General features: G+C 45.3%; 1 protein-coding gene and 1 pseudogene across 2 annotated transcripts in view; one reads left to right on the plus strand and one right to left on the minus strand.

Moving 5' to 3' along the window:
* The window catches only part of LOC309400566 (solute carrier family 12 member 6-like), a 40,352-nt pseudogene extending 29,201 nt beyond the window's left edge, over positions 1-11,151 (plus strand). Inside the window, exons 18-22 of the transcript in view lie at positions 2,794-2,901; positions 3,006-3,190; positions 10,603-10,736; positions 10,825-10,925; positions 11,014-11,151. The product of the transcript in view is annotated as a solute carrier family 12 member 6-like (transcript). The remainder of the gene's footprint in view (positions 1-2,793; positions 2,902-3,005; positions 3,191-10,602; positions 10,737-10,824; positions 10,926-11,013) is intronic.
* Positions 11,152-12,404: 1,253 nt separating this feature from the next.
* On the minus strand, positions 12,405-15,604 carry LOC309400476 (ER membrane protein complex subunit 4-like; the record flags this gene model as incomplete). Its single annotated transcript, XM_081968996.1, has 5 exons — positions 12,405-12,997; positions 13,847-14,007; positions 15,027-15,180; positions 15,304-15,422; positions 15,523-15,604. The coding sequence occupies 5 exons, from the start codon at positions 15,602-15,604 to the stop codon at positions 12,962-12,964; spliced, it is 552 nt and encodes a 183-aa protein (XP_081825122.1). The 3' UTR covers positions 12,405-12,961.
* Between the last annotated feature and the right edge of the window lie 11,334 nt (positions 15,605-26,938).

Consider the following 26,938-nt stretch of genomic DNA (forward strand, 5'->3'; position numbering starts at 1 on the left):
CAGAATTAGTCTGCAGTACTGCATTCTAACCACTGTGCCACCATGGCTTTGTCTAATGGGGAAAAAAGAGATTAGAGGCATAACTAATAGATAGAAACATCCAATGAGGGAAAAGAGATTAGAGCTATACAGCTGGTCCTTGACTTACAACCACAGTTGAGCCCAAAATTTATGTTGTCAAGTGAGACATTGATTAAGGGACTTTTGCCCCATTTTACAACCTATCTTGCCACCGTTAAGTGAATCACTACAGTTGTTAAGTTAGAAACATGGTTGTTAAGTGAATCTGGCTTCCCCATTGACTTTGCTTGTCAGAAGGTTGCAAAAAGGGATCCTGGGATACTGCAACCATCATAAATACATGTCATTTGCTAAGCGTCGGAATTTTGATCACATGACCATGGGCATGCTACAGTGGTCATTAAGTGTGAAAAATGGTCATAAGTCACTTTTTCAGTGCCATCGTCACTTTGAATGGCCACTAAATGAATTGTTGTAAATAGAGGACTACCTGTACCTAATGGACAGAGACGTATTTAATTGGGAAAAAGGGATTAGAGATACATCAAATGGATAGAGACATATCCAATGAAGAAAAAGGATTATATATATATATATATATATATATATATATATATATATATATATATATATATATATATATATATATATATATATATATATATATATATATATATATATATATATAATAATATATATATAATTTGTTTTCGTAGATTTTCACGGGTGAAGGTATGCTGGTTTTGTTGTATTCGGGTCTTTTCCCGTGTAAAGTTGAGATTGTCTTTGCAACGTTTCGGCAGGATCGCACCTGCCATCTTCAAGCGTGGGCTCAAAATGTGGGCTTAAAATGGGAACGGAGCTGCCGTCTTTCTGTAAGTCTTGGTGGGAGGGGATGGGGTGCTGGCTTTGTTTCAGTAAGTGGAACGATTGGTTGTGTGGTTGTATCATGATTGGTAGATTGGTGCTGATTGGTGCACGCTGTGTGTGCATTGTTGTTTTGTATTGTAATGGCTTGGGTGGTGGGTGGTGTTCGTTTGTTGGCTAGGGCTGGTTTCCAGATGTTTGGTAGGCGGGAGGTATCATCACGTTTGTTCATGCTGTGGGGGTGTTTCTCTATTTCGATGGCTTCCATGATTATTCTCTTGTGGAGGTGTTCTGTTTTGGAGATTAACCTGGCTCCTTCAAAGTTGATTTCATGTCCTGTAGCTTTAAGGTGGTGGAAAAGGGAGGAAGTTTTTTCTTTTTTTCTTACTGCGTTCTTGTGTTCTGTGATGCGTGCATTTATTCTCCTGTTTGTTTGTCCTATGTATATTGCTGGGCAGATTTTGCATGGTATTTCGTAGACTCCAGCTAGAAAACCAAGGAGTCTACGAAATACCATGCAAAATCTGCCCAGCAATATACATAGGACAAACAAACAGGAGAATAAATGCACGCATCACAGAACACAAGAACGCAGTAAGAAAAAAAGAAAAAACTTCTTCCCTTTTCCAGCACCTTAAAGCTACAGGACATGAAATCAACTTTGAAGGAGCCAGGTTAATCTCCAAAACAGAACACCTCCACAAGAGAATAATCATGGAAGCCATCGAAATAGAGAAACACCCCCACAGCATGAACAAACGTGATGATACCTCCCGCCTACCAAACATCTGGAAACCAGCCCTAGCCAACAAACGAACACCACCCACCACCCAAGCCGTTATAATACAAAACAACAATGCACACGCAGCCTGCACCAATCAGCACCAATCTACCAATCATGATACCACCACACAACCAATCATTCCACTTACTGAAACAAAGCCAGCACCCCATCCCCTCCCACCAAGACTTACAGAAAGACGGCAGCCCCCAAGTTACAAATTTACTTCTTTCACCACAGGAACGAGGATCAAAAAGAGATGTTTTAAAAAATGTGTTCCCTTTCAAGGAAAGAGTTACAGGCTGGCTACTCTTCTTTTGCACATAATTCCTGTAGACATGCATATTCCTAGAGAAGTCCCTCTGTGCAGATGTGCCATTGGTTGAAATCTGGCTAAGGTTACGAATGACGGAAGAACGTTGGACCTAGCCAGGGGTTGGGTGTTGTGGTTTGTCAGATGAGTTAGAGGAGGCGGAGTGGGTGCCTGGGTTAACATCGGAGCCTGTGGAAGGCTCTGAGGAGCAAGAGGACTCAGAGCCAGATGCAGAGCAGGGCCCCTCTACTCACGCTCAGGCAGAGAGACCTTTTGGGGCCTGAGCTGAGTGAAAGGGAGGAACAGCTGAGGCCCATCCCAGATGCGAATATGTGCAGAGAGGAGAAGAGAGCAATAGAGAGCTGGGGGCCTGCTATTCAGGAGACGTTAACAAGCCCCTCCCTGGCTGGAACATAAAGAGGAGGGGTGTGGGAGGCACCGGTTGCTGTAGACAACTATTCATGCTACAGGAGATGTCCCTCCGTTGAATTTTTTTGCCAGGATTTCTTTGCCAATACCCAGGTTGCTCAAAACTCTTTATGTTGGGGTAGAGGTGCTAATTGAGCCTCCCTGTGGGGAACTCAGAGACAATTAGCTCAGCTGGTGTGAGCAGAGACTGCTACTGCTTGTGGAAACATCTAAGCACTGGTTAGCTGGAGTTTTGTCCCTGAACGCAGTTTATTCCTGCCTGGTTAAATAAAAAGAGCTTTTCCTCATGAGTAAGCAGTTGAGTAGTACTCATGAAGACTGGGTCAGAACGTGGGGCTGGGAGGGTTGTCCAATATCAGCTGTCCTTTTTTTTCTCTTGCAGCACAACAGTGACATCTTTGCTTACACGTATGAGCGCACTTTGATGATGGAGCAGCGCTCCCAGATGTTGTGCCAAATGCGTCTCTCTAAAACAGAATGGGAACGGGAGGTGAACTGGGCTGAAACAAATGTGGGAAAAAATAGGCTGAAAAAGAGCAACCGATTTGGCTTTCTTTTTCACTAAAGCATCAGTGATGCCATCCTTGTATATAGGCCCAGCTTGTGAAAGACAGGAACTCAATGTTGCGGCTGACCAGCATTGCCTCAGATGATGATGAAGAGACTGAGACCTACCAGGAGAAGGTGCACATGACCTGGACCAAGGACAAATACATGGCTTCTCATGGACACCAACTCAAGACCCTGGAGGGTTTCCAAGATCTGCTCAACATGCATCCATAAGATGTCAATTATTGGGTTATTTCTGATATATGGTTCTACTGTCATTAAACTCTTTCTATTTGCCCACCATTTGTGGTGGTGTAGTGGTTAGAAGGCAGTATTGCTGGCTAATTCTATTAACTGACAACTGCCAGCAGTTTGGAAGTTCAATTCACACCGGCAGAGGGTTGACTCAGCCTTCCATCCTTCTGAGGTCACTAAAATGAGGACCCAAATTGTTGGGAGCAATATGCTGACTCTGTAAACTGTTTAGAGAGGGCTATAAAGCCCTATGAAGCCATGTTGTTCTGACCTAGGCTTCCTGATACAGTAAAAAGCACACGCTTAGTCCCCAAAACCCTCTTTTTATTTCAAAGGCTGTGAATTATGTTCATTCATAGCCTGTAATGAGTCACAAATAGTTTGTAAAGAGTCCAACAGTAGTCTGCCACAGTCCTTCAGGATAAGGCTGATAAGCACCCACCTGTATATTCCTTGAAATGCTGCCGATGACCTAATTGGCAATTAGCTTGCAAGGCCACACGGAGCAAAGAGTCAAAATGGAGCTTCAGAATTTAAACCGACCAGAACGAACAAAGTTGCTTCCTGCAAAGGCTCACATTCCTTTGCTTCTCCTTTATGTCCTATGGGAGGGGCCAATCACTTCCAAGCCTTACTCCCGAGTTGTCCCTTTTGTCCTAATTGTTCTTGCCTTCTGGCAGCTCTGCTCATGCGCGCACTGGGAACAGGCTCCCCCTGTTCCTCTGCCTCGCTGATGTCTGACTCTGGAGGCTCTGGGGGCAGCACATAACTCCCAGATGGTCCTGGCCCCCTCTCTGCCTCCGATGCAGAGCCCTCATCAGAGCCTTCCCCAGACTCCAGGACTGGCCCATGTTCCTCCGCAACCTCCTCACTGTCTGACTCTGCTGCCAGCTCTACAGGCCACCGGCGGACCATAACAGTCTAAGTGCTGTAAAAGTCTAAGTGCTGTCACTATTGCTATTCTGCTTCCAAATCCTTCTTGGAAAGTGATACAAAACCTAGCTTAATCTTACTACTATCCTGTCTGGGTTTTATTCTAAAGGTGTTTTGTTTTTTGCACCATAGATCCCATTGTTTCCCATGAGTAATGCTCTCCCTCTCCAGCATGTGCCCGGGTTCTTCCTGTGTTGATTTATTTTGTATGGCGTTAGCGCATGACAGCAGGAGTGCATACAATTCACAAAAACAGAATATAAAATGTGTGAATTATTACAGTGAATTATTTTAAAATCCCACAATATGAATGATAAATAAAATTAAATTATGTATGAGCAGTTACTAGAGTGACTAAGTTTATGTCCTGATATCTAAATAGTTTAGCCACTGGACAGCAGTGCCCTTGAGAGGATGGAGTTCTTGCAGGGATCTGGGGCACCTTTTGAGGGGACATTCTGTTGCAATATGATGTAAAGTTTGCAGGACGGTCCCCAAGTCACACTTTTATCAACCAATCCCCATTTGAATTTCCACTATTGGCACCTGCCATGGTTGGTCTGGATTTGGTTGAGCGTGTTGTGGCCTGCCAGTGGCCAGCAGAGTCAGACAGTGAGGAGGTTGGGAAGGAGCATGGACTTGCCCTGGAGGCTGAGAAAGGCTCGGATGAGGACTCTGCGTCGGAGGCAGAGACGGGGCTGAGGCCATCTGGCAGTGACCTACGGAGCTAGACAGCAGTGAGGCAGAGGAAGAGCTAGAGCCTTTTCCCAGTGTGCGCATGTACAGAGTTGCCAGAAGAAAAGAACAGCTCAGAAATCTGGGTAGACTTGGGAGTAAAGTCACAGGTGGACAGTGAATGGCCCCTCCCATAGGAAATAATGTCCGTGAATCTCATGAATCTCAGAGACCCAGTCTCTTTGGAAAATATTTACATGTCCGCTTTCCAAGATAGATAAGGTCTGTAGTCATAATTACACCTTTGAAAGACTGTTTGCCAGGTGTTGCTGAATGTGAATGACAGGAATTCACATTTGTTTAATAAAAGGGGTGTCAGGCCTGTAGTTATGGTTCTTTTAGGATCTTTGGCCAGCCACACTTTCTATTATTTTCCTATGCTGTTTCATTAGTGTAGTAATTGGGAGGGGGGAATAGAAAGGAGTAGATTTGTGGAATGTGTTGTTGTCATTCTTTCTAGAAGCCCAAGGTCATCTTTTGTCTCCGCACCTTGACACCTGACCGGAACCAGCGTGGTGGAGTTGTCGGGGTCGAAGAAGAAGATTGGACCATGTGATAGATTATGGGAGTGGGCATAAGATTATGAACTTTCAACTGGGTGGAATTCCAGGAAGCAAATCAGAGTTGGAATTCCATAGATGTGCCAATATGCCTGTATTATTAAATTGGAACTTTAAGGATGATTCTGCCTTGGACTCTAATTTACTTTTACATGGTATTTGGAACGCTGACATTATTCCAACTGTCTCATTTTTTTTTTTTTAATTTTATAGGGGTACTGAATCCCAGTTCTGACCCAATCCTGGGCAGGACAAAATTTCAGTGAAGATGGAGGAAGAAAAGAATGCAGCAGCAAAAGCAAGGGGGAGTGAACTTCAGCTGGATGCCCGGCGAAAGGAACCAAAACCCAGACTTCCCTTGCAGACGGAGTTAGATCTGCGAGATGAAGCTTCAGAATTTATGGCTTCTCAGGAATGCCTGCTAGAAGGAGAGGGGCCCCCCTAGGGAACTCCGACAGACGACTGGATGATGGCCAGAAGGTCTAATGAATGGAGATCTCAGCCGCCCTCACGCAACCATTCTTTGATGGGCCTCCAAGAACAATTTGGACGGCTAAATGTGAGTGAAATAAAACCCCTCGGGCCCCCAGGACCACCTACGTGGAGCATGGCAAAGCCCACATTATCCTTTCCCAGCAGAGAAACTGCTGTGTAGTGGAGTGGAGATCTTGGTTCCTTCCACACAGCCACCAGCGAATCAGCACCCCCTCTCCTGGAGTGCAACAAAATTGGGAAATTAAAGCCAGCCAGCAAAAATGGGCCTGGAACACATTCACCTCCCTCCCTCTGCAAAGTGGTGGCTCTGAACCCATGAATCAAGCAACCCCAGTGTGGGCTTTCTTCCCAGGTCATGGATGGGCTCAATGTCAGTGGATGCCTGCTCCCTCCCAGCAGATGGCGACATCCCAGATCGCTGCCCCTAGGCAAAACCAGGGACTGGGACCACCACCGCGTCTAGCCCCCCCAGCAATGCCTCAACAGGCTCTTGCCAAACCGATGGGTGTGGCCCAACAAAGGGGCTTGCCATCCCAGGCAGCAGGCCAACAAGCTGCTTCGGTTCAACCACCAGCAACCCCTCCTCCAACACCCCCACGTTTACGTGCAACGTTTGATGGGACCCCAGACAAGCCCAGCTTATTTCATGAATCGAGTATTGGCATACGTTGACCAAGTAGGCCCACAATACCCGTCGGATCGAGAGTTGATCCAAGAAATAGCAGAGGGGATGAATGAAGGAGAGGCTGCACAATGGATAGCGGAGCTCCATGAAGAAGTAGCTCCTGAATTAGATGATGTGACGGGGTTCATCCAACTGATGCGTGCCCGATTTTACGATGTGGCCCAACATGTGGATGCTGAAGACCAGATCCAGGAATTACGACAGGGTGGTCATCCTGTAAAAGAATTAGTTTGGGAGTTCCGGAGAATAGCTGGGAGACTATGATACTGGCCAGAAAGACTCTTGGTCTACACGTTCAAAAAGGCCTTAGATCCCAAACTGAAAGAAGCTTGTGCCGTAAGAGGGACCCCAGATCGTCTCCAAGATTGGTACACCACTGCAATCATACTGGACCACGAGATTAACACCTATCCAAAGCCTGGTACCAGAACCCCTGCCAAAAACCCTTTGGCCCACCGAACGCAAAGGCAGCAAACTGAAGGGGCCCCACCAACCCCTTGTTCCTGGGACCCCAAAATAAAGTGCTACCGATGTGGTCAGCTTGGCCACCGGGCATCAAAATGCCGGGCTCCAGCCCCGGTTCCACAACTGCGCCAACCACCTGCCAGCACAATCAAGAAAACCCCCAGAAAACCCCCAGAAAAGAGTCGTCTAGTACAACAGCCAACGGAGGCGGAGAGCAATGCCAATGAAAACGCCCCTGCCACCTCGGAGGAGGAGGAGGAGGGAAATCCCGAATACGACCCAATGGTGAGTGCACCTATCTGCCCCTTCCAGATAAAAGCCAAACTCCATATACCAAAAACGGGGGTAGAAGGAGAAGTTGGGGTGATTATAGATACCGGCTGTACCTGATGCTTAATCAGCATGTCAATAGTGGAGCAACTAGGTATACGCACAAGACCCCTAAAACATCCCATTCCATTTGAGCAAGTAGATGGAACACTAATTGGGGGAGCTCTGGCTACAAAGATCACTGAGTTAGTAAAGCTGGTGATAGGCCGCCATTATGAGTTCCTCAGATTCATCGTGGCCCCTGGGATGCAGGAGTCAATTATCCTAGGACTTGCATGGTTGGACAAGTGGGCACCTACTATAAAGTGGGAGGACGGTGTTAGAAAGGTGATTATTGGGTTTGGGCCATTACCCCCGGTGGAACCAAAAGGCCACCCAGGAACGATTGAACCCAACAGCCCAACCCATCCAGAACCTGCAGAAACCGCAGCAAACACTAAACCTCCGGGAATCCAATGAGTGCCAAAGATCTATTGGGATCTGGCGGAGGTGTTCAGTGAGGAAGACGGAAACTACCTTCCTCCTCACCGCCCCACAGACTGTGCAATAGACTTCAAACCTGGGGCAACCTTACCAAAGCCAAAAATGTACTCTATGATTCCTAAGGAGATGATAGACTTGAGGAACTACATCGACACCAATTTGAAAAGAGGTTTTATTGAACTAGCAAAATCGAAAGTAGCGGCCCCAGTGCTCTTCAGAGAGAAGAAAGATGGCGGAGTTCGCCTCTGTGTGGATTTACGAGCTTTGAATGTGGTATGTGAAAAAAATACCTATCCCCTCCCTCTCATGAAAGATATGTTGAACCACTTGGCTAAAGGCAAGATCTTCACCAAGCTGGACTTGAGAAAGGCGTATTACCGTATACGAATCCGGAAAGAGGATGAGTGGAAGACCGCTTTTAACACTTCCCTGGGCAGCTTCCAGTATAAAGTCATGCCTTTTGGACTACAAGGAGCACCCACAGTATTCATGCAGTACATAAATGAAGTGCTACATGACCACCTGTACCATGGAGTACTCGTCTATTTAGATGACATCTTGATCTTCTCTGAGACCCTGGAAGAACATGTGAAACTGGTACGGCAAGTCCTGAAAAAACTTCTAGCTGCCAAACTATACGCAAAGTGTGAGTTCCACAAGACCTCGCTAGATTACCTGGGGTATCGCATCTCCAATGAAGGAGTAGAAATGGATCCAGGAAAAGTGAAAGCGGTGTTAGATTGGAAACCTCCAAGCACTCACAAACAATTGCAAAGCTTCCTTGGATTTGCAAATTTTTATAGGCAGTTTATTCTGACATTTGCTGAAATTGCCCTACCATTGACTGAACTATTAAAGACAGGGTCTTCCCCAACTAAACCGAAAGCAAACCAAGCATTAAAATGTACAATGGACTGTCAAAATGCCTTTGAGAAATTAAAACGCCTCTTTGCCCAAGAACACATATAGCAACACCCCAATCCAGAGCGACCTTTCATAATCCAAACGGATGCCAGTGATGTCGTGATAGCCGCAGTGCTACTGCAAAAGAGTAAAGAAGGCCACCTCTTGCCATGCGCTTACATCTCCAAGAAACTCACTGCTACGGAAAGAAGGTGGGCCATTTGGGAGAAGGAGGCATTCGCGATCAGGTGGAGCATGCTCACCTGGAGAGATCTCCTGGAAGGGGGGATATACCGTTCAAGGTATGGACTGATCATAAAAACCTCGAAGCTCTCCTTGCCCATCGAAAGTTATCCCCCAAACAAGTTCGTTGGGCCCAATATTTCTAAAGGTTCAAATTTGAAATTAAACACATCCCCGCAGGAAAGAACTTCTTAGCAGATGCGCTGTCAAGAAAACCCCAGTTTGACAGTAAGAAGGAAGAGGTTGTACACCCCATCATATCTCCTTCTCACCAAAAGGCAGCTCAAGTCACCACTCGAAGCCAAGATAAGCTGAAAACCGAGCTGAAAGAGGCCCTCCAGACAGACCCGTGGTTCAACAACAACAAGGACATCCTAACGATGAACTATGGCATAGCCTGGAAGGGGTCCAAACTGTACATCCCTGCAGAGATGAGACTGCAAGTACTACAGCGGAGTCATGATGCGAAACTAGGAGGTCATTTCGGATTCCTGAAAACTCCACCTTGCCAGGCGTCAATTTTGGTGGCCGAAGATGAGATCGGATGTGGAAGATTATGTAAAAAGCTGTGCTACTTGTGCCACAATGAAAACCCGTCCGGGAAAGCCCCCTGGACTACTACAACAAGTAGCCAACCCTAGTTGACCATGGGAAGAGATAGCAATGGACTTCATCGTCGAGTTTCCAGATAGCGGTGGTAATAGAGTAATATGGACAGTTATTGATTTGTTTTCCAAGCAAGCACACTTTATCGCTTGTTCAGGCCTACCATCCGCAAAGAAATTAGCGAAAATGTTTGTGAAAGACATTTATCGCTTGCATGGGGTAACAAAAAGGATCATTTCAGATAGCGGAGTTCAATTCACTGCCAAGTTCTGGAGAGAATTCCTAAAATCGATCGGGTCCACACAGGGACTCAGCTCAGCATTTCATCCCAGCACAAATGGGGCAGCAGAGAGGGCCAATGCGATGGTGGAACAGTACATCCGGTGTTATGTGGACTATCAGCAAGACAATTGGTCGGACTTGCTACCCTTCGCCGAAGTAGCATATAATGCGGTCCACAGCAGTACCGGATTAACTCCTTTCCAGATTACCAGTGGCATGGAATTCGTTCCCATGCCTGAACTACCATGGTATTTGGAACACTGACATTGGGTTTTGTCGGGACCAGGACTCTGCCTCATGCTTTTTGGGGAAGCCTAGGTCAGAACAGAGCATTGTCTAGTTTTTCCTTGGAAGATCAAAGCCAGAGGGACATTGTGTTGGGTTGGACACTAAATTAAACAGATCTGGATTAGAAGTTACCCATTAAAAGTTCTTGCTAGTACTTTTAGTTTGATTTTCTGCAATTACCATGTCATTCCCTCCTCTTTTGGGAAGGAATCTCTGGCTGTGTTTTTTCAGTCTCTAATCCACAATAAATACCTGATTTTCTCACAAGCAAGTCTTAGGCTACAGATTAGATATACCGGTAAAGCTTGCTGTATGGATATATTTGTACGGGTCACAGTTTTGCTAATTTCCTCCCCCCCCCCCCCCCCCCCCAACTTAGGGATCAGTCTAACATGAGACGTATGTGCACAGCTGTCAAGATCAATGAAGTTATTGTCAACAAGTCCCACGAGGCTAAGCTTGTGCTGCTGAACACGCCTGGGCCATCACGAAACCCTGAAGGCGATGAAAACTGTATCCTTTTCTGCCGGGCACAGGAAGGAGTGGAGGTGGCTCTGAAGAATTGTGTTTTGTTGTTCCTTTGACTCTTTTCCACCCGCAGATATGGAATTCCTGGAGGTGCTCACAGAGGGGCTGGAGCGTGTGCTGCTTGTACAGGGTGGAGGCAGCGAGGTCATCACCATCTATTCAAAGAGGATGGGGGTGGGTGGGTGTCTTCCTCCTGATGAACTGTGTTTGAATGGATACTTGCTTTCCTACCTGTTCCCATGTGCCAATTGGATCTCCCAAGGAGACCAGCTATTACCGCCACACCTATTTGCTTTCATTTCTCATGGCAATTCAGGGTCTTCAAATTGGGTGTTTCCCGCCACCCCCACCCCCAGTGTTTGGAGGATGGATAGTTGGCAGCTTCTTCAGCTTCCATTGAATTAGGAGCTACGCGCTGGAGTCTTCACAAAGCTTGTTGTGAGAGGGAAATTTAGAGATAGGTAGCTGATTGCTCTGTCAACCCTCTCAAGAAATGTAGGAGCCGTGTATTGCGAGTAGTAACTCTGCAGGGCATTTAAAGAGGAGCAAAAGTCCAGGAAAGGAGTGATGGGATCCATCAGCTGGAACAGCTGGTTTGGCCTAGCTGGAGAAGATGTTACTTGTCATTATCATGTTAAGAGGAACAAGGGAAAGGAGATACTGCTGGGTGATTTAGAAAAAGGGAAATCCATCCTTCATTGTGCTGTTTTCTCCTGGTCAGCACCAAAGTCTCTTTGCTTCCCACTGAAATCAAGGCCGCAATAAGCTCTTAGAAAGTTGGAAGTCACTTTTCAGTGTGGTTAACCCTGATCCCTTGTGGTATTCTGAGAATCAGATATGCTGTTTGCAGACAAGGGGAGAGAATGGCCGATCCGCAAGTTAGGGTGGAAGCAGCCTATTGATGGGGAAATCTCTTTTCCATCTGGCCTTTGCACTTCTACCGAGTTGAGGAAACTAGCAGCTGCCTTTTTCCTCCTTTTATAGATAATTCTGTAGAACCACAGCAGGCGGCTGTCATACTTTATTCTACATACATTTTTTAAAATTGTGCCTAAGTGGCTCCACTTGCAAAGCTCATGTGTTCATTACGTAACATTCATCCACTTTACAGCCTTGGTATCATTTATAAAAAGGCAGTTAAAATAAATAGGGGCATACGTTTACATTTTCCAATTTTGATTTTCTTTTTGAAAAGAAAATCTACATCCAGTGCTCTAGTTCATACAAACATGACTTTGAGATTAATGTGAACAGGTTATTGTATAACAAGTTTATCCTTTTCCCCCCAGTAAATCAGTTATCAGTGGCTTAAGAATTAGGTAATGTACATGAATTTTTGAGTAGCTGTTTGTTCTCCATCGTAAAGATAAAAGAGTCCCTGTGAATTTTACTCCACTAGTTGTTGCCGATTAAGCTGGTGGTGCTCATCTCCATTTCAAGGCTATTGAGCCAGCACTGTCCAAAGACATTATCACAGTCATGTGGCCAGCACGACGTCACAGACGGCTGATATCTTCCTGCTGAAGTGGTACCTATTTATTTATTCGCATTTGCAAGCTTTGACAGGAGCTGGGGCGAAGACCAGAGCTCACCTTGTCGCATGGTGCTTGGGTCTCGAACCTGGACTGCCAGCTTCCCAGCCAACAATAATAATAAAGAATAAAGAATAAATTTAATTTGTTAGCCGCTCCCTCTCCAGAAGGACTCGGGGCGGCGTACAATAAAAACCCATACAAATATACATATACATACAATACACATACACATACATACAAACACATACCCGTACATGTACATGGAGGAGGTAACAATCGTTAAATGCATACACTAATAATAATAGAATTAAAATTAACAATTAAAATACCCTCAGTTAAAATTCCAAATTTAAAAAAGACTGTCAGGAGCAATGGGATAAACTATGGTTGAGCCAGGCCAGCTAATTGGAAGAGGTGGGTCTTGAGCTTTACACGGAAGGAGCGGAGATCGGAGGTAATCCTGATGTCAAGGGGGAGGTCATTCCACAGGGCTGGGCCCATCACAGAGAAGGCTCTGCTCCTAGGCGTCGCCCCCCCGACACTGTTTGGTGGACGGCACCTGGAGAAGTCCCTCTCTGTGCGAGCGGATTGGTCGTAGGGATGTATGGGGCAGGATGCGATCCCGCAGGTAACTATTTATTTTATTATTATTATTATTTCTGGAAATGGGTCAGGTCATAAGATTAGACCCCCACCTGTGTACTCCATACGCTAGGCAGAAGACAGAAAATAAATATGAGTCACAAACAAAGCCAGCATTTTGAAAATTAAGCTATCTTTAAACAGGATAAACAGAGATTAAGGATTTAAATAGAGACTAAGCAAGAGAATGTTAAAAACTCTTGGACTAGATCTGGGTTCTTGTAAATCATCCAATACTGCCCTTTTGTGAAATTAAGAGTGCAAAAAGAGACTTGGCAGCTTTGATCCAAGAAATATGTCCTGTTTGCCGCCACCTGCACCCCTCAGCGATACATAATAATAATAATAATAATAATAATAATAATAATAATAATAATAATAATAATAATATATTTATTTCTTAGCCGCACCCTCTCCCGAAGGACTCGGGGCGGCGTACAACGAAACATTCGAAATAAATATGTAAACAAAACAAACATATAACAAAGGTACACTAAAACATACATACATACATAAGGAGGAGATCGATTGATAAAAACAATTAAAATACTGTATTTAAAACCCCTAGAAATTAAATGTAATTAAAATACCCAGTTAAAAACCCGTCAGGAGCGATATGGTTAAATCAAAGTTGAGCCAGGCCAGCTGCTTGGAATAGGTGGGTCTTAAGCTTAATACGGAAGGAGCGGAGGTCAGAGGTATTCCTAATATCCGGGGGGAGGTCATTCCACAGGGCTGGGCCCGCCACAGAGAAGGCTCTACTCCTAGGCGCCGCCCCTCGACACTGTCTGGTGGACGGCACCTGGAGGAGGCCCTCTCTGTGCGAGCGGATTGGTCGCAGGGATGTATAAAGGCTAGTTAGATGATCCACGGGAGGGGTGGGAGGAGAATTCTTCATACTCTTCACACTTACAGTACCTCAGGTGGTTCAATAAAAGCCAACCAGTCAGAAGCATGAGTTGGCAGTAGCCCCATTGACTGGCACTTGTAAACTGCCAAGGCCAATCCTAACAGGTTGCCAATTAAATATACCAGTCCCTGAAGAAACTTCTGACTTGAGCTTTCAAGTAGCTTGAAGGCTGTGGGGACAATTAAAAAAAAAAGATAAGGTACCCCTGTTGAGTATGAAACACTACACAGCACACTGGTTGACAGTGCTGGATAGAAGAGCCTGTTTGGGGATGTGGTTGCCAATTGAAAAATCTTTCCAGAAACTAGGTTAAGCAAGAGATTCGGGAGTTTTATTAAAATACAAATATAAGTCATTTATAATTGATCAAGGAGTAGGAAATATAAAGTCAATCTTCCTGAGTTTTTATCATTGGGGATTAAGCTGCTTTGCAAACACTTTGTCCTAAAGGCAACCCTGAAGCCAAACACAAATCTGGATATGGAGGGATCTCTCTGCCCCTCGCAATTCTCTTTTTCTTATAAGCCTCTAGAATAGATGTTCCAAATCCAGCTAGCAAATATTCCTCCTTCACCTTATTGTTTCCTGGACTGCCTTGGTTTATAGCATAACCTATCACACAGCATTTACTTATTTGTACCATATACAAACTGCCCACATAACAGAGTTTCTGTATTCCCATTTTAAAAAAGGGAAAGCACTTGCGTGTATCCTATTTTTGAAATTGTTCAAACTGTATTTTGGAACACAACCAAGACTATTACTGATATTAAGGTAAAAGGTACAGGTTCCCCTTGCACGTATGTGCTAGTCGTTCCCAACTCTAGGAGACAGTGCTCATCTCTGTTTCAAAGCCAAAGAGCCAGAACTGTCCGAAGATGTCTCCGTGGTCATGTGGCCGGCATGACTAAATGCCAAAAGCACACGGAACGCTGTTACCTTCCCACCAAAGGTGGTTCCTATTTTTCTACTTGCATTTTTACATGCTTTCAAACTGCTTTCACACTAGGTTTCAAACTGCTGAACTACTGACCTTTCTGGTCGACAAGCTCAGCATCTTAGCCACTGAGCCCCCTTTTTTTACCAGTATTATTTTTTCCTAATTGGAATAACAGCCCCACAAAATAGAAAATGTAGGGAAAAAATGGGATAAAAGAAAGGTTTGGATAGTGATTCAGAGAGACTTACTAGCAGAGATGGGCATTAGTGCTTGGATGGGCCTCCAGGCCATCTTACAGACCATCATGGTGGGGAAGATAGAGATTGTATTCCCTGCCATGTACATGATGAATAGGTTCATAGGGATTTGCTTCAAGGGACCAAGAGCAATATCCGAGCAGAGCTAAAACATTTAAGGAGGAAAAAATATGATAGAATTCAATAAGCAAAGTCTATATAGTCTAGTTCTACATTTCGAACAGCTATAGCATTTCTTATACCCAATTCTTCCTCTCCAGGAGATTACCTTTTCAACCAGGATGCGATCTGTCTCCTGAACACTTGTGTCAGGCACCTGCTTATCTGAATAGCCTATGGGGTAGATGGTGTCTCCTTGGCTTCTGCCACGGTCGCTTCGGCCTCTGGCAAAGAAAAGAAACCCCTCATCCAAATGCACATGCCCAACATTTGCAGATTGTTTATGTAGGAAGACACATACAGGTCTTTTTCCTAGGGACTTAGCTACCACCACTGCCTGGACTGCTCAATTCAATGGCCCATTTGAAACGCCGTCCAAAATTGGTCACCAAACCCCCTCCGGCACTCATCGTTGCCTGTAAAAAGAGGAAATGCACACACTAAATAAGATCAATTGAATATTAAGGAAGGGAGCAGCCTGACTCTTTTGGCCACGCGTCCCACAATGCTGAAGAAATCGCAAGCTCTTATATCATTGCCTCCATTCTGGTCAATGGGTATTATAACATCTCTAGCCAGAAAGTCAACATTGCATTGGAACCTGGGAACCAAACCTAGGAAGTTCTTGGTTTCATGATTACCACAGATCATCCAAGCAGGTGACAGTTCAAATAAACTCTTGTGTATAGCAGTGTCACCAATATTTTCTCTAAACACACAAGCCATCACCCTCTCCAGAATAACAGAGTTGGAAGGGACCTTGGTGGTCTTCTAGTCCAACCCCATGCTCAGGCAGGAAACCCTATACCATTTCAGACAAATGTGTTGTCCAATCTCTTCTTAAAAACTTCCAGAATTGGAGCACCCACAACTTCTGGAGGTAATCCATTCTACCCCCTCCCCAATGTGGGGTGGGGGAAACACCCCCAAAGAGCAAATTATCATCCCACAACTGTAATTAAAAAAAACTCTTTATTATGATCCTGTAGTCCCTGCAACTGTAATGCGTGGCCATAAATCCTTTCCCCCCCAACCTCTGTATGGAGTATCTCGGGGACTACAACACCTAGAATCCCTAGCCATTGTTACTGGTTGTCCTGGCTGGGAAATCTGGGAGGTCTATGGACATTCTCAGTCATCCAGGTCATGGTTGTCCCAAAGGTGCTTTTTTTCAAGTGGCAACTGGACTTTCTGGTTTTTCTTTGAAGACGTTTCACTTCTCATCCAAGAAGCTTCTTCAGCTCTGACTGGATGGTGGGGAATGGAAGGATTTATACTCCTTGCAGACAGATTGGCATTTGCATTCCTTTTTAAAAATGATTTTTTAATGCCCATCTGTCTGCAAGGAGTATAAATCCTTTCATTCCCCACCATCCAGTCAGAGCTGAAGAAGCTTCTTGGATGAGAAGCGAAACGTCTTCAAAGAAAAACCAGTTGCCTCTTGAAAAAAAAGGCACCTTTGGGACTCTGGGAGTTGTAGTCCCTCAAAGGTGCCAAGCGGAGGAAGGCTGTGTGAGAGACCTGGCAATTTCAGCCTTTTTTGGGAGGCGTGATTAAGTCAGGAGGGACATTTTCTCCCCTCACTTCTAAGTCACACCAAAACCCCAACCCTAAAGCAAGACCGGTAAGTCTGGGAATTGTAGTCCGCCCCCCAAAGCCCCCCGAAAAAGAGCACCTGATGGTCTACACCAGTGGTTCCCAAACTTTTTCGGTCCACTGCCCCCTTGATGCTACAAACTGATCCTCAGTGCCCCCCACCCAGTGGTGGAATTCATTTTTTTTTACTACCGGTTCTGTGGGCGTGGCTTGGTGGGTGTGGCTGGGGGGGTCGTGTGACTGGGCGGTTTGCATGACAGAAGGAAGATAGTAACAGTAAAATTCAAAACTGTAACAATTAATTGCACATTTATTCAAAATCCAATTTAAAAACCTTTTTAGTTAATGTTAATTCAACAAAATTGTTGAATATGATCCAGTGATACCAGGTTTTCAAAGTCTGATAGTCATTTATCAAGAACCTTAGTAACTAGTAACTTAGTAAACTCAGTAAAATTTAGTAACAACTTCACTGTTCTTAGTAGATGATAATTCCTGTGTAGATATTGAAAGAAGTAATCTCAGTAAGGTATTATCACAAAGCACAAAACTGCAACAGATATCATTAAGATATCACAAACTTACACAAAAAGATGTTCTTGTAAGAAACCTAAAATGGATAATAAACACTGTTGTCTTTTATCTAAAGTTTTTCATCTTTAGACCAATGACCTTCATTATTCTTTCTCTCCCTCACAAACATACACATATACCAGTGGTGGGTTTCAAAAATTTTTTGAACCTATTCTGTAGGTGTGGTCTATTTTGTGGGCATGGCCTGGCAGTCATGTGACCAGGTGGGAATGGCCAACTTGTAAAATGTGGTGAAACTCATTTAACATTGCTCTTGCTTAGCAACCAAAATTTTGGGCTCAATTGTGATCATAAGTTCTCTTTCTTTTTCTTTCTTTCTTCCTTCCTTCTTTCTTTCTTATATCTCTCTTTCCCTCTTTCTTTCTTTCTTTCTTTCTTTCTTTCCTTTCTTTTTCTTCCTTCCGTCCATTCTTTCTTTCTTGTGTCTCTCTCTTTCTTTCTTTTCTTCCTTTCTCTTCCTTCCTTCCTTCCCTTGTTCCTTCTTTCTTTCTTGTCTGTTTCCCCCACTTACTTTCTCTTTCTTTCTTTCTTTCTTTCTTTCTTTCTTTCTTTCTTTCTTTCTTTCTTTCTTTCTTTCTTTCTTTCTCTTTCTCTCTTTGTCTCTCTCATTTCTTTCTCTCTTTCCCTCTTCCTTCCTTTTATTCTCTCTTACACTTTCTCTTTCTCTCTTTCTCTCACCCCCACTCGCTCTCTCTCACACACACATACCTTCCCTTCCTGGGAAGCTGGCAAAGAAGCCTCGTTTTCCCTGCCACCTGCAGCTCTTGGAGGAAGGATGAAGGGAAGTGAGCCCCAGGCCTCATCTCTGCCTCCTTCCTTGAGAGCTGGCTTCGAGATGGCCAGCCTCTCCCGTCACTGCACCCTTCACTCGCCTTTCACCCGGAGGCTCTGCTAGTGGGGTGCCTGCCATTTCACCTCCCGAGAGAAGCTCGGGAGAGACATGCAAACAGCTGCAACTCGAGGCTCCTGAGGAGGATGCTGGACACCAGGGGTGGCAGTGGCGCTGCTGCTCTTCTGCTGCTCCCGGCAATGCAGGCTTCTTGGAGAGCATTAAGTTGCAGGCGCACTGATTCCAGCAGCTGCGTTTTCCCTTGAAATTTGCTGTCCCAGCAACCTGAAGGGGACATTCTCCCAGCGGCATCTCAGGCACTCCCACCCTTAGCCGCAAGGTAGTGAGGACAGCTGGGCGCAGTTTGGCACCTCCCGGCTCCCCTCAGATCATCGAGGGGCCTCGCACGCCTGCTCGCTCATATGGCCTGCATGCTTCCAGCAGAAATGTAGTAGGGTGGAGGGAAGCCGGAGCGGGAGGTTAAATAAACAAATTTGGCTTCACTTCCTTGCGCGGCAAGAGAGAAAGGTGCCTGAGACGCTGCTGGGAGAATGTCCCCTTCGGGTTGTCCCATTAGCTTCCCCCTGCCACCCCCCTTGCCTCTTAGCACCCCCCTGCTGCCCCCCTTGCCTCTTAGCGACCCCCTAAGTCATCCCACTGCCCCCCCAAGAGGTGGTACCGCCCACTTTGGGAACCACTGGTCTACACTCACGGCTCGAAACACTTCAGCAGCTGTCTTTCCTGTTTCTCATCACTTCCTGTTTGGCTCCATGCCACATGGTCGACCTCTGATGACATCACGAGCATGGCAGGAGGGGGGGGAGAGAGAGAGAGAGAATGCTACCCTCTCCCAGTTCATTTCCGGCTGAGGTCTGCGGGTTCTCCTGGAAGGCCGCTCTGTGCCTCACTTCGTCTCCTCTCTCTTTCTTTCTGTCTTGCTCGCTCGCTCTTTGATTCGGAGGCTTCTTACACATGCACCCAGATTCACTTAAAACCATGGGAGTCTTAATCGCTTTTGCTTTCAGAGCCGACGGGCACCCCTTTGCAATGGGAGGAATGGCTGTTTTCTTTGTTTGCTTGCTCTATTTTTTTCTATTATTTTCCCCCCATTGCAAATTGCAATTTGCTGTTCTTGGCTGGATTAGCACCACCTTGAACTGCGGTTGACATGCGGGATGTGTGCAAAGGGTGAACGTGAGATTCCTCTTTGAGAGGAATCGGGCGGTGTGTGTGTCCCATATCCGAGGAGTTGAAGGATTTGGTCTCTACTTCATCCTCAAGTCATTGGGTAAGGACTTGGGGAGGTTCAGGTCGACCTTCACTCAGTTTGGGACAGGTTATCTCTCTCTCTCTCTGTCTCTCTTTTCTCAACTTCCTTCCTTGTTAGGGATGCTGCCTTCAGGAAGGGTGGAATATGCATCTATTAAAGAGAAAAAAGAGGGGGTTCTTTTTAATGCTTTTTTTGGCAGAAGAAAGACAGGAGTACTGCATCAATAATGCTCTTTTCTTCCTTTAATACAAACATTTCATCATTCATTAATCAGTGTGTCATCTGAGTACAAAAGAAAATTTGTGTCATAATAGTTAAAGCTTACTACCATTACACACACACACACACACACACACACACACACACACACACACACACACACACATATATATATATATATATATATATATTTGTTTTCGTAGATTTTCACGGGTGTAGGTATATGCTGGTTTTGTTGTATTCGGGTCTTTTCCCGTGTAAGGTTGAGATTGTCTTTGCAACGTTTCGGCAGGATCTCACCTGCCATCTTCAAGCGTGGGCTCAAAATGTGGGCTTAAAATGGGAATGGAGCTGCCGTCTTTCTGTAAGTCTTGGTGGGAGGGGATGGGGTGCAGGCTTTGTTTCAGTAAGTGGAATGATTGGTTGTGTGGTTGTATCATGATTGGTAGATTGGTGCTGATTGGTGCAGGCTGTGTGTGCATTGTTGTTTTGTATTGTAATGGCTTGGGTGGTGGGTGGTGTTCGTTTGTTGGCTAGGGCTGGTTTCCAGATGTTTGGTAGGCGGGAGGTATCATCACGTTTGTTCATGCTGTGGGGGTGTTTCTCTATTTCGATGGCTTCCATGATTATTCTCTTGTGGAGGTGTTCTGTTTTGGAGATTAACCTGGCTCCTTCAAAGTTGATTTCATGTCCTGTAGCTTTAAGGTGCTGGAAAAGGTGGGAAAAGATGGCAGGTGAGATCCTGCCCAAACGTTGCAAAGACAATCTCAACCTTACACGGGAAAAGACCCGAATACAACAAAACCAGCATACCTACACCCGTGAAAATCTACGAAAACAAATATCTTACCTCTACGGGGAGGAAACCTTCTTGCTCACCAGATCCTACGAGAGGCTTGAAGTCCGGAGAGCCACCATCTTATGTGACCTCACATTCCTACGCAACTCCGAGACAAAAGCCTGATCCCCACATACTTCCAACTAAAATTCCATTCACAAACCTCAGCCACCGAAAGGATCCTGAAAAGAACTGAATTAGCCCTAATCAGAAACGAACTCCACAGGAAAAGATTCCTACTAGACCAAACCAACCGGGACCTACTCACTCTTCACCTCAAACTCAGCAACAAAATCCACCCAGCACCCTGGACAAATTCAAACAACTAGCCCTTTGGAGAACAGAAAAAGAAACCTTCTATAAGACAGAAAAACACTCCAACAAACTCTACAGACTAGAAAAACGACAGAAGCCTAACCCCCCTCCTCAGCAACTCATGAAACAAACAGTACACAACATATCAGACAGAACCCTCACCACAGCTGAAACCAATGTCCTTTCCAGAGGATTCAACTTTGCAGTTGCCCCTAAACGCATCCCCACTGAAGACATCATATGCGGAGTTGAAACTACACTCATCAAAATCAACCCAGATGAAGCCAATAAAATCAGACTTGCAGTCAGCAACGTCCTTTGCTCCAGCAATCCACCCAGAAGCAACTTACAGCAACAAGAAGAAAAAGCACTCTCCAACCTGAGGAAAGACAACAACATAATCATTCTCCCAGCAGACAAAGGAAACGCCACAGTGGTGATGAACACATCTGACTACCAAGCCAAACTATCCAACCTACTCCAAGACCCTGCTTACAAACCTATAAACACAGACCCCACCACCTACCTGGAAAAAACCACCAAATACAAAATAAAAGCCTCTGCCATCAGTGAAGAGATCCAGCAAAGAATCATCCCCAGAGAGAAATCTTCCAGATGCCCCAAACTCTATGGACTCCCCAAGATACACAAAGAAGGAACACCACTCAGACCCATAGTCAGCTCCATAGGCTCACCTCTACAGAACCTTGCCAAATTCCTTGCCAAACAACTCCAACCCTACGCAGAATCCATCACCTCACATGTACAAAACTCACTCCACTTCATAGAAACAATAAAGAAACAAAACTTACAACCCAGTGACCTACTTGTGAGTTTCGACGTCATATCCCTCTTCACCCAAGTGCCCATAAAAGAAGCCTTGACAGCCATCCAGAAAAAACACAACCCCCCTAAACACATCCTAGACATGAACAACCACTGCCTAACCAACACATACTTCATCCATAATGGACAAAGATACAAACAGATAGAAGGAGCACCCATGGGATCACCCCTCTCACCTGTCAGTGCAAACTTATACATGGAACATTTTGAAACCAACGCCTTAGACAAATCTGAACACAAACCCAAACTCTGGCTTAGATATGTTGATGACACTTTCGTGATTTGGCCACATGGAAAAGAAAAACTGGACAACTTCCTCACACATCTCAACAACCTACACCCCAAAATACAATTCACCATGGAAATAGAAGCAAACAACCAACTTCCCTTTCTGGATGTCCTAATCTACAAAAAACCCAATGGCTCCCTAGGACACACCATCTACCAGAAAAAAACACACACCAACCGCTACTTAAATGCACAATCCCATCACCACCCTGCACAGATCAACTCTGTAGCCAAGACCCTCATCTCCAGAACCAAACGCCTAGCCGACAAAGACCACCTGAAAACTGAATTACACAAACTCACAAATGTATTAATCTCCAATGGATTCTAAAGAAAAACAATCACCAACCTAATCCAAAAGGAGACTCCCCCAAAAAACCAAGATACAGAACAGGATAATGGCATCGCCCTCCTCCCTTACATCAAAGGCACCACAGATAAAATCAGCAAAATTCTCCACAAGCACAATATCAGGACAGCCTTCACCACTGACCAAAAAATAGCCAACATCTTAAGAAACCCCAAAGACAAAATCCAGCTAGAAAACCAAGGAGTCTACGAAATACCATGCAAAATCTGCCCAGCAATATACATAGGACAAACAAACAGGAGAATAAATGCACGCATCACAGAACACAAGAACGCAGTAAGAAAAAAAAAGAAAAAACTTCTTCCCTTTTCCAGCACCTTAAAGCTGCAGGACATGAAATCAACTTTGAAGGAGCCAGGTTAATCTCCAAAACAGAACACCTCCACAAGAGAATAATCATGGAAGCCATCGAAATAGAGAAACACCCCCACAGCATGAACAAACGTGATGATACCTCCCGCCTACCAAACATCTGGAAACCAGCCCTAGCCAACAAACGAACACCACCCACCACCCAAGCCATTACAATACAAAACAACAATGCACACACAGCCTGCACCAATCAGCACCAATCTACCAATCATGATACAACCACACAACCAATCATTCCACTTACTGAAACAAAGCCTGCACCCCATCCCCTCCCACCAAGACTTACAGAAAGACGGCAGCTCCATTCCCATTTTAAGCCCACATTTTGAGCCCACGCTTGAAGATGGCAGGTGAGATCCTGCCGAAACGTTGCAAAGACAATCTCAACCTTACACGGGAAAAGACCCGAATACAACAAAACCAGCATATACCGTATTTTTCGCCTTATAAGACGCACTTTTTTACTCCAAAAAAGAGGGTAAAAATCTGAGTGCGTCTTTTAAGCCGAATGTAGCCACTGGGTCATCTGAAAATGGGGCAGGCAAAGAGGGGGCTGCAGAGATCGTGATGGCTGGAAAGGAGAGAGGTTTCGCTTTCAGAGCTCCCGCTCGGCTGGGCTCCCGAGAGGGCTTAGGCGGTGTTGGCGGTGGCAGCGGCTCCTCACATTGCTGGGGCACTGCTTTAAGCTGCCCTCCTCCTGCAAACGAAAGGTGCCTCAAGGCTTTGGCTCCTGAGACCGGTGCGCTGCCATCCAAAATGCTGGTACCACGATCGCTGCAGCGCCCGCTTTACCTGCCGCTTCTCAGGCAGTTCCAGGCGGCAGAGATCGTAGTAATAGCATTTTGGATGGCAGCGCACCGATCTCAGGAGCGAAAGCCTTTGAATCAAGTTTGATTGTGTCCCATCTAGCGTTCTCCACCCCCAACCCCAAATCTCTCCGTTAAATGTTTTAGATGAGCCACCGGCTGGAGGGCTGGGGCCATGCAAGAAGCCCGCTCAGGCAGGGAAGGAGGGAAGGAGTGGAGGAGGGAGTGAGGATAGACAAGTAAGAGGGAAAGAGGAAAGAAAGCAGGAGGGCAGAAGGGAGGTGGAAGGAAGGAAAGAAAAGCAGACACGCTGGAGGGAAAGAGGAAAGAAGGCAAGCAGGCAGGAAGGAGGCAGAAGGAAGGAGGGAAGGATGGAACTGGAAGGGAGGCAGGGAAGGAGGGAGGGAGAAAGGAAGGATAGGAGGATAGGGAAAGAGGAAAGAAAGCAGGCAGGCAGAAGGGAGGGAGGTGCAAGGAAGGAAGGAAGCATAGATAAGCAGGAGGGAAAGAAGGCAGGCAGGCAGGAGGAAAGAGGAAGGAGGGAACTGGAAGGGAGGCAGGAAGGAAGGGAAGGAGGAAGGGAGGGTGGAAGGAAGGATAGACAAGTAAGAGGGAAAGAGGAAAGAAAGCAGGAGGGCAGAAGGGAGGTGGAAGGAAGGAAAGAAAAGCAGACACGCTGGAGGGAAAGAGGAAAGAAGGCAAGCAGGCAGGAAGGAGGCAGAAGGAAGGAGGGAAGGATGGAACTGGAAGGGAGGCAGGGAAGGAGGGAGGGAGAAAGGAAGGATAGGAGGATAGGGAAAGAGGAAAGAAGGCAGGCAGGCAGAAGGGAGGGAGGTGCAAGGAAGGAAGGAAGCATAGATAAGCAGGAGGGAAAGAAGGCAGGCAGGCAGGAGGAAAGAGGAAGGAGGGAACTGGAAGGGAGGCAGGAAGGAAGGGAAGGAGGAAGGGAGGGTGGCAGGAAGGATAGACAAGTAAGAGGGAAAGAGGAAAGAAAGCATCTGAATGTACTAAACACGAGTCTTCAGGGAAAAGATGGATACATTGTGAAAACTCAGCTGTCAGTTGATCTTAATGTTATGAAATGAAAAGTATGCCATTTGCAATTAACTTGGCATAAAATAATTCATTTGCATTTAATTGTTATTGTTCAAAGAATGTTCGGAAAAATGTTCGGCCCTCCAGCATGTTCACTTCATCCAACATGGTTGACATAAAATTGTTCTTAAACTGCTGTTAACTTTATACAGTTGATATAAAATATTTTACTATAGTATTTGGTTCAGAATCTTTTTTTTCTAGATTTTCCTCCTTTAAAATTGGGTGCGTCTTCTATTCCGGAGCATCTTATAGGGCGAAAAATACGGTATATATATGTATGTATGTATGTATGTATGTATGTATGTATATATGTATATATGTATATGTATATGTATATGTATATGTATATGTATATAAATATAAATATATAAATATATAAATATATATATATATATATATATATATATATATATATATATATATATATATATATATCTTTGGTTGTTCGGGTTTTCTCCCGCGTAGAATTGGAAGTATCTTCACGACGTTTCGATGAAGTCTCATTCATCATCTTCAGGCTGGTGCTTCCGGCTTGGTGCTTCCGGCTTGGTGCTTCCAGGAGCAATGTGAGATCTCAGCCGGTTCCTCCTTTTAACTGCCAGTGGGGGTTTGTGCTGATTGGGTGGGAGCTTGGCTGCATTCTGATTGGGTGGAGGTGTATTCTGATTGGTAGGGGGTTTGGCTGTGCTCTGATTGGATGGGAGTTTGGCTGTGCTCTGATTGGATGGGGGCGTGTTCTGTTTGGGTGGGGGCCTGGTTGTGCTTGTGTTAGTCTGAGTTGCAGAGGGATTTGAGATAAGATCCTCACCAAAGCTGAAACCAATGTCCTTGCCAGAGGATTCAACTTTGCAGTCGCTCCCAAACACATCCCCACTGAAACCATTATATGCGGAGTTGAAACCAGCCTGACCAAAATCAACCCCGATGACGCTAACAGAATCAGACTCGAAATCACCAACATCCTCTGCACCAGCAAGCCCCCCAAAAGCAACTTACCCAAAGAGGAACAGACAGCACTACTTAACCTAAAAGAAGACACTAGCATAATAATCCTTCCAGCAGACAAGGGGAACGCCACGGTGGTCATGAACACATCTGACTACCAAACCAAATTAACCAACCTACTCCAAGACTCCACTTACAAACCCCTAAGCACGGATCCCACCACCTACTTAGAAAAAACCACCAGATCCAAAATAAAAGCCTCCCCCATCAGCGAAGAGATTCAGCAAAGAATCATTCCCAGAGAAAAATCATCCAGATGCCCTAAGCTTTATGGTCTCCCCAAGATACACAAAGAAGGAACCCCACTCAGACCCATAGTCAGCTCCATAGGCTCACCTCTACAAAACCTAGCCAAATTTCTCGCCAAACAACTACAGCCCTATGCAGAATCCATCACCTCACACGTAAAAAACTCATTGCAGTTCATAGAGATCATAAAGAAACAAAACTTACAGCCCAGCGACCTACTCGTGAGCTTCGATGTCATATCCCTCTTCACCCAAGTACCAATCAAAGAAGCCTTGACAGCTATCCAAAACAAATACAACCCCCCCAAACATATCCTAGATCTGACCTACCATTGCCTATCCAACACATACTTCATCTATAACGGACAAAAATACAAACAATTAGAAGGAGCACCCATGGAATCACCCCTCTCACCTGTCATTGCTAACCTCTTCATGGAACACTTTGAAACCCAAGCTCTAGAAAAATCCGATCACAAACCCAAACTCTGGCTCAGATACGTAGACGACACCTTCATAATCTGGCCACACGGGAAAGATAAACTGGACAACTTCCTCACACACCTCAACAGCCTACACCCCAAAATACAGTTCACCATGGAAACAGAAGCCAATAACCAACTCCCCTTCCTGGATGTCTTAGTCTATAAGAAATCCAATGGATACCTAGGACACACCATCTACCAGAAGAAAACACACACAAACCGCTATTTGCACGCACTCTCACACCACCACCCAGCACAGATCAACTCTGTAGCCAAGACACTCATCTCCAGAACAAAACGCTTAGCTGACGAACAACACCTCAAAACCGAACTACACACTCTCACCAACGTACTAACATCCAACGGATTCCAAAGAAACAATATCACTAACCTAATCCAAAAAGAAAACCCCACTAAAATCCAAGACAGTGAACAAGAAAACGGCAAAGCCCTCCTCCCATACATAAAAGGCACCACAGACAGAATCAGCAAGATCCTCCACAAACACAACATCAAGACAGCATTCTACACAAACCGAAAAATATCCACCATCCTGAGAAACCCC

This window comes from Natrix helvetica, assembly GCF_964273705.1.
Source record: "Natrix helvetica genome assembly, chromosome: W".
NCBI classification, from domain to species: domain Eukaryota; kingdom Metazoa; phylum Chordata; class Lepidosauria; order Squamata; family Natricidae; genus Natrix; species Natrix helvetica.